Source organism: Bidens hawaiensis, unplaced genomic scaffold (genome assembly GCF_021521415.1).
Source record: "Bidens hawaiensis isolate Kalapana, Puna unplaced genomic scaffold, B.hawaiensis_p1.1 tig00006773_1, whole genome shotgun sequence".
Classification (NCBI taxonomy): domain Eukaryota; kingdom Viridiplantae; phylum Streptophyta; class Magnoliopsida; order Asterales; family Asteraceae; genus Bidens; species Bidens hawaiensis.
Genome location: NW_027491462.1, coordinates 314,230 through 326,860, shown reverse-complemented (window position 1 = coordinate 326,860; position 12,631 = coordinate 314,230). Strand labels below are relative to the sequence as shown.

General features: G+C 44.1%; 1 protein-coding gene across 1 annotated transcript; it reads right to left on the bottom strand.

Moving 5' to 3' along the window:
• Positions 1–674: 674 nt before the first annotated feature.
• LOC143633519 (uncharacterized) lies at positions 675–1,415 on the bottom strand. The gene has a single exon (XM_077101810.1). It carries the CDS (start codon positions 1,413–1,415, stop codon positions 675–677), a length of 741 nt encoding a protein of 246 aa, XP_076957925.1.
• Between the last annotated feature and the right edge of the window lie 11,216 nt (positions 1,416–12,631).

Below are 12,631 nucleotides of genomic sequence, written 5' to 3'. Positions count from 1 at the left end.
GATGTAAGTAGATTTGTCATACTTCTTGAGCTTATTCTTGTTTCTAATTTTGGTTTATTATGCAGCTGAAGGTCTTCTTCTGTCTGTTCTTGTGGCGGGTGTGCCTGGGGTCATGCACATTGCTACCCGTGACAAGAAAGAGCTCCCTATCCTTGACAAGACCAAGGATAGTTTTTTGTTTCCTGAACAAACCCGTCCGGAGCCTGTAGTCTCCGCGGGTATGTTCGCGACAGGTAATTTGGCTTTGATACGACCAAGGATAATTTTCTGCGTGTTCTCGTCAGTTACTGAATGTTTTATTGTACAGCCTTTTGTCGTAAAAGGAAAGAAATGTCGTCCAGCCGGGCTCCGTTGGAGGTGGCTGGTGAAAAGTAGGGAATGGATCTTCCTCTCCCTCTTTCTCCGAAAGCGAAGAGGGTCTGTCCTGTGACCGCGTTGTGGTCCGTACTAAAGGTATCTCATATACTTGTGAATTTGTGTTTATTGTTTAGTTTCTTATTTGGCAGTTTATTTTCGTGCAGCCCCTGTTATTCTCTTGGATTCTCCCCCCACTAAGGGTGACCTTAGCCGGCGGTCTGCTGCAGGTAAGGGGCAGGTAAGAGTGATATTGAAGCTCGCCTTGCATCTCAGGAGGAAGTTATTAGTACCCTTCGCGCTGCCGCTGCTGAAAAGGATCAATTAATTGAAGATTTGATGTGAGCAAGCGGTTTGGCTTCGACCCATTTGGTGAAGTAGTCAATTTCCATGGGCAAGAATTTGACCCGCCCAGGTGCCTCTGGAAATGGTCCCATGATATCAATGGCCCACTTCTGGAAGGGCCACGCGGAGGTTATTAGCACCAGGTGGTTTTGTGGTCTCAAGGTTTGGGGCGCATGCCTCTGACAAGCGTCGCACTTCTGGATTTCCTTGACTGCATCCCCATGCATTCCTGGCCAGTAGTATCCGGCGTTCATTATTTTTGCTATGACCATCCTTGGGCCGGTGTGTAGACCGCAAATGCCTTCGTGGATTTCTCGTATTACGTAGTTAGATTCTTCCACGTCTACGCATCTGAGCAGTAGGCCAAGGAATGATTTTCTGAACAGGACCTCATCATGCATTTGATACCACAACGCCTTATGGCGGATCTTTCGAGCCTCTGCCTTATCTTCCGGGAGGATCCCGGAGGCTAAGTAAGCCTTGATTGGCTCCATCCACGACGTTGCGCCGGTCTGGATGACCAGAACTTGTCGCCGAGGAACGGACGGAACATCCACAATCTCAATCCTAACGTCTTTGCCCATGTGTTCGAAGCTGGTGGACGCCAATTTGCTCAAGGCATCCGCGAGTCGATTCTCACTTCTCTTAATGTGCACCACTTTACATGAAGTGAATTGTTGCATAAGGTCCTTGGCCTGGGACAGATATGAGGCCATGATATCGTTCTTTACTTCATAAGTCCCTAAGACCTATCCTGCAACAAGCATAGAATCGACCCGAGCTTCTAAAATTTTCACACTGAGCTTTCTCGCAATCCGCAGTCCAGCCAAGAATGCCTCGTACTCGGCTTCATTGTTCATACTTTTGAAGTTCAACTTGATGGCATAGGTGAACTCTTGGCCATTTGAATTACTCAATTTCAGACCCCGCGCCTAATCCCTCCCCACTTGATGCTCCTTCCGTAAATAGAGTCCATTGTTGACTTTCATAAGAAGGGATCGGGGGTTGTTGTTCAAGCAGGCATTCCTGGACTTTGCCTGTGGGTACTTCTGCGACAAAGTCTGCCAAGACCTGGCCTTTGATCGCGGGTCTAGACTTGTACTCAATGGAGTGTTCGCCTAATTCGATTGCCCACTTGGCTAATCTCTCGGATAATTCATGTTTGGCCAACACGTTTTTCAGCTTATATTCTGTCAAAACTTGTATTGGGTGACCTTGGAAGTACCTCTTTAACCTTCGTGCCGCATAAACTAGCGCCAGCACAAGTTTTTCAAGCATTGAGTACCGGGTTTCGACATCTGCTAGCGTTCTGCTGACGTAGTATATCAGCGTTTGGATGGCTTTACGGTCCGTTAGGAGGACCGCCCCAATTGCAATATCTGAAGCGGATAAGTACAATATGAGAGGTTCTCCTTCTTGGGGTGCAGTCAATGTTGGAAGGTCCATGAGACATTTTTTTACTTCTAGGAACGTTGTTTCTGCTTCTGGTGTCCATTTGAAATGTGCCTTTTTCAGGCAATTTCGTAACGTTGACACGAATGGGTAAGATTTAGCTGCGTGATTTGCCAAAAATCTATTTAGAGCCACTAATCTTCCATTCAACGTTTGGACCTCTTTTAGTGAAGACGAGGAGGGCATCCGGGCGATAGCCTGTACCTTTTCCGGGTTTGCTTTGAATCCCTCCCCGATGACAATCACTCCTAGGAACTTTCCTTCTTTCATTCCGAAAGAGCATTTCGAAGGGTTAAGTTTCATGTTTGTTTTCCTGAGTGTGGAGAAAACGTCTTTGATGTCCCGAAGCATTTGATCTTCCCCCACACTCTTGATGACCAGATCGTCCATGTATACTTCCAGGTTCTTCCCGATCTGACCTCGGAAAGTGTTGTCCATCAACCGCTGATACGTGGATCCCGCGTTTTTTAAACCGAATGGCATCATCTTGTAACAGAACGTGCCTCGGTCAGTTTAGAAAGCGGTTTTATCTTCATCGCGGGCTGCCATGCGTATCTGGTGGTTACCCTTGTAAGCATCTAGAAAACACTTGAATTTGAAGGGTGCCACTGCATCTACTTTGAGGTCAATCTCCGGAAGCGGGTAACAATCCTTGGGGCAGGCCTTGTTCAGGTCCTTAAAATCGATGCACATCCACCATGAGCCATTGCTTTTAGGGACCATCACCGGATTCACGACCCAAGTTTGGTACAGAATCTTGCGAATGATCCCTGCGTGCAACAGATCCTGCACTTGCTCGTTCATGGCTTTTGTTTATTCGGAACCCATCTTCCTCTTTTTTTGAACGATCGGTGTATAAGCCGGGTTAACCCGCAGCCGATGTTCTGAAATATCTCGTGGGACGCCCGTCATATCCTAATGCTTCCAGGCGAAGATATCTTCATTTTTGATCAGCAGCAGTTTCAGAAAGACGCGTACCGTTTCTGAGATAGTGGCCCCGATTGTGACAGTTTGTTCCGGATGTTCTGGATTGACATCATATTTTTCGGAATCTGTCCACAGTGCCTTCTTGAGTACCTTTACAGGCTTCGATCCCTCTGTTGCGTAGCAATGTTTGTTGACTCGGATGATTGCTACTACTGTTCGCGTGCGAACACCCACTGCGCCGTGTGCTGTGGAAGGATTGCCGTTGAAGTCACCAATTGCTTCCCGCTCTAAGAGTATGTCATGTTTGGATCTCGCGGGTAGGACGAGGAACTCAACATCCTCGGTCCTTGAGTGGATCCCGTCACTTAGTGTGACTGGGAATGTTAAGAACCCCTTGGGGTGCATAACCTCGTACCCAAATCCGTAAACTGGGGCGTGCACAGGTTTCAACTTGGCTTTGTCTTCTTCATCTAGCTGCTCAAAACACTGTTTATACATTATATCAGACGTACTTCTAGTATCGAAGAAAACATATTGAGACCGATAGTGACCGAACAAAGCCGTGACAATTAGAGGTTGCTTCATGCATGGCCCTCCTTTCACTCTTGGAAAAACTACGAGTTCGTTTTTCCACTCATCTTCATCTGCTTCTCTCTGCTTGAACTTCTGAGGGGGTCCCCATTGGATCATGTGTACATTCAAATCCTTGATCTGCTTTCGCGGGGGACCCTTGTCTATGGGAGTCGCGTTCTTCCGCGGACCTTGTAGCACGTTTTTTAGCAGATGATCAAATTTTTCAGACTTTATAGCGGACTCGATCTAATTTTTCAAGCTTATGCACTCATTCGTGTCATGTCCGATGTCCTCGTGGAACATGCTATGTTTGTTCAGATTCAGGTTTACTCGCTTGACCAGCGGTTGAGGTTTCCTGAATTCGATGTTCTCTGTTGTTAAGATTTCGGACGGGGTGTTCTTCAAGGGGGTCCAATGTTGTCGGTCGGATTTGCCCGCAATTCTATCTTTTTGTTTCTACCCGATCAGTGACCTTGCATCGAACTGCTTGGGTGAGCTTTCCGGGGGCTGAATCCTTGACCATATTGAACCCTTCTCTTTTGGCTGAGCATTCCGTGTCTCGGATCTTGTTTGCTATTTGGGTGCTTCTCGCCCTAACAATTTTTCTGTAGCTGCGAAAACTTTGGCCGCGGACATGATCGCATCCCAAGTCTGGGCCATGCCATCCCGGCCTGTCAAACATTTGACCATCTCAGGGCTCCTTACGTTCACTCGGAATGCTCCCCGCAGCATCTCTTCACTGATTCCACCAATATTCAAGCTCTCGTTGTTGAACCCGGTGATAAAATTTTCCAGTGATTCGTTATCTCGTCGGATAACACTCAGGATTTCTGATGCATCTCTGGTATGTTTACATTGCTGACTGAAGTGTTGCGAAAATTTCGCTACCAGGTCGTCCCAGCTGCTAATTTGACCATCCAGTAGTTTCTCAAACCATTCTCTGGCTGCTCCTGTTAGTGTCAATGTGAACATATGACACCAATAAGGCAGGGTCCATCCGCTTACTCCCCCAACCGCTGTGAAGTTCAACAGGTAATCCCTCTGATCAGTCATCCCATTGTATTTTCCCAAATTGCTCAGGATCTTGATGTTGGTTGGGAAAGGAGCGTTGCTATCCGCGGAATGAACTTCGACTTTTCCGCGAACGCAGCGGTGCGGTATGGCTTGGTGAAATCTTCCTCCGCATCGCTGAAGTACTCAGCATGTTTGACTAATGGTTTGGGACGACTGGAGGTTTCCCTGCCATAGTCCCAACAACCATCAGTCGCATAATCTTCCTCTTGAAACGTTTCTCTCTGTCGAGTATCCCGTGGAGTTCTGTGGGATAGAGTACGCTGGGTGTGATAACTTCTTTCATGGCTCTTTGCCAGTGAACGACCAGCTGAGTACGTCGTACTAGTGGCGGGGGCGGAGATGGCGAGTCATACGTCAGCGTCCTGGCTTGAACCTGATCTTGCCTCACTTTTCGCTCATACTCCTCTTTCAGCCGATGTTTCTCCTGTTCGTACCACTCTTCTGGGGTGAGAATGCTTTTACCAGATCTGGCCTGATAAGCTCTCGTTTCATCCCCATCATATCCGGTGAACTCTCCAACTCCGTCTTCCAGAGCCGGAATTTGAGTGGTTCGTTGTATCTAAGTGACTCTTTGCCTTGGGAACTCTCCGATCCGGTCTTCCCAGACCGGGGTTCTGGTGTTCCTGCGTGGTGCAAAGTCGTCAAACCATGGAACTTCTCCGGTCCTATTTTCGAAGACCGGAGTTCTAGTGCGCCGGCAAGGTTCCTCCGACACCTGTCCTCCATGGACTGATTCGTCCAGAATTTCAGTACGACGGGGTCTTGCTGGAGCAGCAGATGGCTGTTGGTTCTGACTCATCTTCAGATCACAGTGAATCGAAAAAACCGTAAAAAACCGTGTATCTAGCTAAAACCGAAAGGCGCCAATGAAGAAACACTAGATCAAACTGGATAGTCCGATTGGGTATTTCCCCAGATGTGGGTAAACTGAAGAGATGAGAATAAATCCAAGCTGATGCCTGCAAAACAGAATACCTTTGAGTCTCGTTACGGGAAGGACAGAGTGGGGGGTCTTCCCGTAACCACCATCCGGCGTGAGAATATGTATCGTACTTTGATCGGAATAAAGTAAGACACGGTATGTAATTTCTTAAGGCTTGAGAGTGTGAATGAATACCTCGAAGAGATGATCTTCGTATTTATAGCCGAAGGTGGAGGGAAGGTGATTGGTGGAGTTGTCACTATCAAGTTATTCTTTCTCTGCCTGAATGGAAACGTGTCAGGCCTTTATTGGATGTGACAGCCTGGACCCGTTTATGGTGTAGCCATTACCTGTGCACGTTGTGGGATGGCCATTATGTGTCCAGGTGTTTTCTTTCCATTGGCCGATGTCGTTATCAGGAGGTTTTGAGGGAATCTTCTAGAAGTAGTTTGTTACAACTGCTCTTCCATATCACGTGGGGATCATCCGTATGATGAGTCCCTTGAGTTATTTGCGGATTCCTTTCGTGGATGCTTGCGTGACCGTCCGCGGGTTATGACGGAGTTCAACGAAGTGTCTTGGATAGTGGATGGCTTCGCCAATCCACTTGTTCCTTGCGCGGATGTCTTTTGGCGATCCGCGGGCTGGTTGATGGATCCGTGGATTGGTTGATGGATCCGCGGGTGGCGGATGTCTTTGAGGATCCGCGGGTAGCTTTGCTACCCTCCCTCTATAGAATCCAAACCCTTACTAACTGGTTTCGAACCTTAGTCGATTCGAGCAGAACGCGTTACCTTTAACCATTCGCACTGGACACACTCTTTTTAAACCAGATGCTTGAACCAAAATTTTATATATATATATATATATATATATATATATATATATATATATATATATATATATATATATATTCATATTTTGTTAGTCATTTAACCAAAATTAACTTTCTTACTTAGTTCAATTAAAGCTCGTCTAAATCGGGTTCATTTATGTCGGGTTCGTTTCGTTTCATTTAATTTTCAAAACCCGGTTACTTTGTTGTTAATAGCCTATATCAACAAGGACAAGATGAAGATGAGGATGACAAAATAACTTATTACATACAACATACCTTATAAACTTGATTTGATTAGATCTTGAATGAACGAGAATTAATATTTGTATCTTCCTTAGATCTTGAAATATGGAGAACGGAATGTTTGTGTACAGAGGGGTACGTGTGTGTGTGTGTGTGTGTCTGAGGTTTGTTTGATGACGATGAAATGATGAGATGATGTGTTAATTAGGGTTTTAGGTCCTTTATATAGGCTAAGCCCAAAGCTTTAGGCCCATAATCCTACTAAGCCTATAATTCCCCTGATGTGCGTCGGATAACCTTATAATAATGACCCTCACAACTAAGCTTTAAATATAAACCGAAAATCCTAAAACCACAAACAACCGGCAAGTGTACCGATCGCAAGTAGTATAGACCTAGGAAGTCCGAGTGTTGAACACGTGGACACGTAAGACGCTAACGATTACTAACCCTAGACAAGACCTACCTTAGAATAATATTTAATTGATTTTTGATTTTTAATTACTTAACTAAACTAACCTAACTGACTGACAAAACTTACCAAAAATAGAAAACTTAACGGGAACCAACTGTTTTAACTTAGGATGGAGAAAAACGTCTACCTAGGTCTGAATCAAATTGTAGGCCTAACAAGCTAATGGATTGAATGATATCAAGACACCGGTCCCTAAAGATGACACGAATATGGATCGCTCGGGCTCACTGGATTACCTCTCGGTCTCACTCAACAGGCCTAAACTACTCAAAATCGGCTAAAACGACCAAACCGGGAAACAATTGCTAACGTGTTCTAATGATGGATCACCTCTCGGTCTCACCAACACTCGACCCTAATGGCAATGAATACTACACAAACAAGGATAGAGGAGCAATTCAAGTTAAACTAAAATAGATCAACTAGTCGCTCAAAACACCTAACCCTGACAAGAAACAAACTCGCTCTCGCGCAATTCTTATTCTAGCATGCAAAGGAAATGAGACAACCCTAACTTCCTATCATCTCTCGATCTCAAAGAAGGTGTCTAACCGCTGTACTTAATCCAATAAATCATGCAACAAAACCCTACGGTTGTACCTACCGCAAACAAACCCTAAACACAAAGTCTAGAATCAAACAATGCACCGATCAATCAACACAAAACTAATTAACCGACACACGGGGTTTATGCAATGAATCACCAAAATTTCCAGCCCTTAAACACAACCTATTTCATGTCTAAATCAAACTTTACATTAACAAATCAAGTCTATCAATCAAACAATCCATAAAACTCATCAAACACTAACAATTAACATCATTCCTAAGTAGAACTAACAAGTTTAGCCGAGAATCATAATTGGACAGCAGCAAACACTCAATAAAATCATCATATAACTCATCTCAAACATCTTAACAATCATCCAACAACCAATAGCAATCATAAACAAGTCAATCTCTAACACAATTGCAAAACTATGTAATCAATTGAACAAGTAAATTAATATGATGAACAATGTAAAAGATGGAAGGATATGGAGTGATTCCGGGCTGCTCCTTGGCTGTAAAATTGATGGTGAATGATCCCGAGGTTTGGTTCTTGTGTCTTCTTCCTTCCCTAGCTGACAAAACCTTCAAACCCTAACCCGAAAAAAGTTTTTCCCTTGTTTCCTTCCTGCCCCTGTCTGCCGATCGGAACCTGCCAACCCCCCCTAGGGTTTATTATTATTTTTTTATAGAATATAATACTAAAGCTTTGGGCTTGTATAACATGTAATCGGGCAGGGCCTTGAGTTGTTTCTTGAAATCCTATGCGTAAAAGGCCCGTAAGCTCTCCGAAAAGCTCCGTTTTTCTTCCTTTCCACCCATAACCTACAATATGAATAAAATTATGTAAAACCTATATAAATCAAGTAAAAACACATAAAATATAATATAATACGTAAATAAAAGGTGCGGAAAATACGATTGTTTTACAACACTTCAAATATCGCACACTTAAAACTTTTTCGTCCCTGAAAAAGAATACTACACTGGATCATATCCGAGTTCAACCGACAACTCTTGGTTTTATTTATTTATTATTATTAATATATTTTTTTTCTTTTTAAAGTATTTGAACAAGTGACCCGTTACCCAACTATTTCTTCCAACTTTCATCTAATAAGCTAGATCAGGTCGATTTGCCGGTATTGCTGTCCACTTAAACCCATGCCCCTAATACTTACCAAGGCAAATAAGGCGTGACAATTCTATTAGTTTGTATGACTAAGTGGAACCCACACCTAAAGGTCCTGCTGCCACTTCAACAATTCCATTATGGTTTTACCGGGCCAAGTCACCCCAACTTGACTTAAACCTATTGCCACATGATTAAAACATTTCGACTCATATACAAACTATAAACTCTAGCTCTCTTTCAAGTGCACGCAATTACAAATGCATCTTTTTTTTCTTTTTCTGCCTTTTGGCTTTTTGCATTTTTTTTCTCATAGTACATGGCTTTGTATGAATAGAAACAAATACAAAAGATAAAACAACTAATATACAGACTATCATGTGACTCGAGGCTTGAGTATGACCCGACTTTTCATTCAAGTCCTGTCACGAGTTTAGTTAAGCAAACAAAACCCCTAAGATGTTTCCACTTAAAGTTAGACCATTTAAAAGGTTCAATTAGGTCAACAACCAAACCGCCCTTTCATTCTCAAAGACTGAGCCTACCGACATAACGATTACTGAGTCTAAACTGTTCGGTTACCATACATTACGTGTGGGACTAATAGGCACTGTTCTTATTTATTATATATATATATATATATATATATATATATATATATATATATATATATATATTTTCAAAACACCAAGAATTTATAAAATAACCACTACTCGGTAATAATATCATCTCCTGTTTAACGTAGAGAAAACAAATTTCAAAGGACTATTTTTTTTTTCAAAGTTTTTCTACAACTAAGTAAAACAAATCCCATCCCCACACTTAGAACGAAATCGTCCTCGTTGAGAACAAGGAAAAGAAATAAAATAAAATAAAAATTAAAACTAAAATAAAAAATTAATATACAAGGATAAAACAAAGAACGGGTTACTCCCCTGGTTTGTGTGCAGAATCTTCAATAGCTGAGTAGTAACCAAACGACCGTATAGCATTTCATTCGCGGCCGCAACCTCGGGAGAACCTGCTCCAAGACGCCATCGTAGCTACCATGCGCATAATATAACCTGCAAAACTCAAACTCGCTCGCATGTAGCGGCGAACAACACGAAAAACAAAAACATAAAGAAATAAACATATTTTTGTGTTTTGGTTTTTATAATTTTTATTTTATTTTTATTTTTTTATTTTTTCAAAAATGGAACACCCATTAAATCGACCGACTCGAATGGAGATTGAGTACGAGCGATTTCATCTTGGAACATCCTGAAATAGACAAAACAAATAAAACAGATTGCACAAACATATAACAAAAATACAAACTCTACAACTCGGGCGGTCTCCCGAGTGGTGCATCCATCACGTCTACGTCTCAGAGAGCGATTCAAGGTAGAATACCTCGACCGTCTGATCAGTCACCGGCTCGCCAATGTAGTGCTTCAATCTATGACCGTTCACCTTAAATTTCCCGCCTTTATCCTCTATCTCAACAGCGCCATACGGGAAAACCTCAGTGACCGTGAACGGTCCCGACCATCGGGATCTCAACTTTCCCGGGAATAACCTCAACCGGGAATTATACAATAAGACCAAATCCCCACACTTTAACTGCTTGTTACCCTTCAACTTTCTATCATGCAGTTCCTTCGTCCGCTCCTTATACCTGAACGACTGGGCGTAGGCGTGATCTCTCAGCTCCTCTAACTCGTGCAACTGGTGGAACCGAGTGGCCTCCGCAGCAGACATATCAAGATTGCCCCTCTGTAGGGCCCACGACGCACGGTGCTCTAACTCAACAGGCAGGTGGCAGGCCTTCCCATAAATCATTCGAAACGGTGTGGAACCGGTCGGAGTTTTGTAGGCTGTACGGAAGGCCCACAGCATGTCATCCAACTTGTCGGACCAATCCCGACGATTCGAATCAACTGTTTTCTCAAGAATACGTTTGATCCCCCAGTTACTCACTTCTACCTGCCCACTAGTTTGTGGGTGGTAGGCGGTTGCAAGCCGATGGGTGACCCCATAGCGTCGCAACGCCTTCTCCATCCCCACATTGCAGAAGTGAGTACCTCTAACACTGATCAACACCTTCGGGATACCAAAACGAGCAAAAAGGCTCTTGAGAAAATGGAGTACAACTCGGGCATCATTCGTGGGTAAGGCCTTTGCCTCAACCCACTTCGAAACATAATCCACCGCCACGAGTATGTACTTGTTCCCACGCGAAGATGGAAACGGTCCCATGAAATCAATGCCCCACACATCAAAAACCTCACAAACCTGAATAGCATTTTGGGGCATTTCATTTCGCGACGAGATGTTGCCGACCCGCTCGAAGGCCAATAAAATCCACAATCAAAAACCTTCTTTGTTGTCAAACTTGCACCGTGGTGACCTCCTGTCGGTCTAACATGGCAATGGCTCAGAATCTGCCATCCCTCCTTAACGTCCACACACCTCCTGATCAACTGCTCAGCACCTATACGAAAGAGATACGGGTCGTCCCACAGGTAAAACTTAACATCAGCAAAGAATTTCTTCTTTTGCTGGTAAGACATCATCGGGTAGTACCCGTCCGCAAGATAGTTCGCGAAGTCGGCGAACCATGGGAAACCCTCATCCAAAGCCGAAACAAACATGAGACTCTCTGTCGGAAAGTGGTCATTAATCCTGACCCCCGGCTCTCCTAACTCAGCTCCCTCAAGACGCGAAAGATGATCGGCCGCCACATTCTCGGCCCCCTTTTTATCACGGATTTCAATATAAAACTCTTGAAGCAACAGGATCCATCGGATAAGGCGTGGCTGAGCATCCTGTTTGCTAAAGAGATAACGAATGGCAGAATGATCCGTGTACACAATCGTCTTGGACAGAACAAGATAGTACCTGAATTTATCGAATGCAAACACCACAGCTAAAAGCTCTTTCTCGGTGGTGGTGTAACTCTCATGTGCACCATTCAAGGTCCGGCTAGCATAGTAAATCGGATGGAATTGTTTATCCTTCCGCTGTCCAAGAACCACTCCGACTGCGAAGTCGCTCGCATCACACATCAACTCAAAGGGAAGCGACCGGTCGGGAGCAATCATGATTGGGGCGATAACGAATTTGTCTTTTAAAAGATCAAACACCACGATACACTGCTCAGAAAACACAAACGAGGCATCCTTCTCCAGAAGTTTGGTCATGGGTCTCGCGATTTTAGAGAAATCTTTAATGAACGGACGGTAGAACCCAGCGTGACCCAGAAAACTCCAGATGGATCTCACAGAAGTGGGCGGGGGAAGATTAGAAATGGTCTCGACCTTCGCTCGGTCGACCTCTATTCCCGCACTCGAAATACGATGCCCCAAAACAATGCCCTCGCCTACCATGAAATGACACTTCTCCCAATTAAGAACTAGGTTGGTGTCAACGCATCGGGCCAACATCCTCTCAAGGTTGGAGAGACAATGATCAAAAGAGCTTCCAAACACAGAAAAATCGCCCATGAATACCTCTATGGAGTCCTCGATCATGTCATGAAATATAGCCATCATGCACCTCTGAAATGTGGCTGGAGCGTTACACAATCCGAACGGCATACGTCTATAGGCAAACGTGTCGTATGGGGAGGTAAACGTGGTTTTCTCCTGGTCATCGGGAGAAATAGGAATCTGAAAGTACCCGGAGAAACCATCCAAAAAGCGGTAGTACTGCTGACCTGCTAAACGCTCCAGCATCTGATCAATGAAAGGTAAAGGAAAGTGG

Bases quoted from the DNA above. Each gene is read 5' to 3' on its own strand.
- LOC143633519 (XM_077101810.1), bottom strand. From the start codon at position 1,415: ATGGCCTCATATCTGTCCCAGGCCAAGGACCTTATGCAACAATTCACT.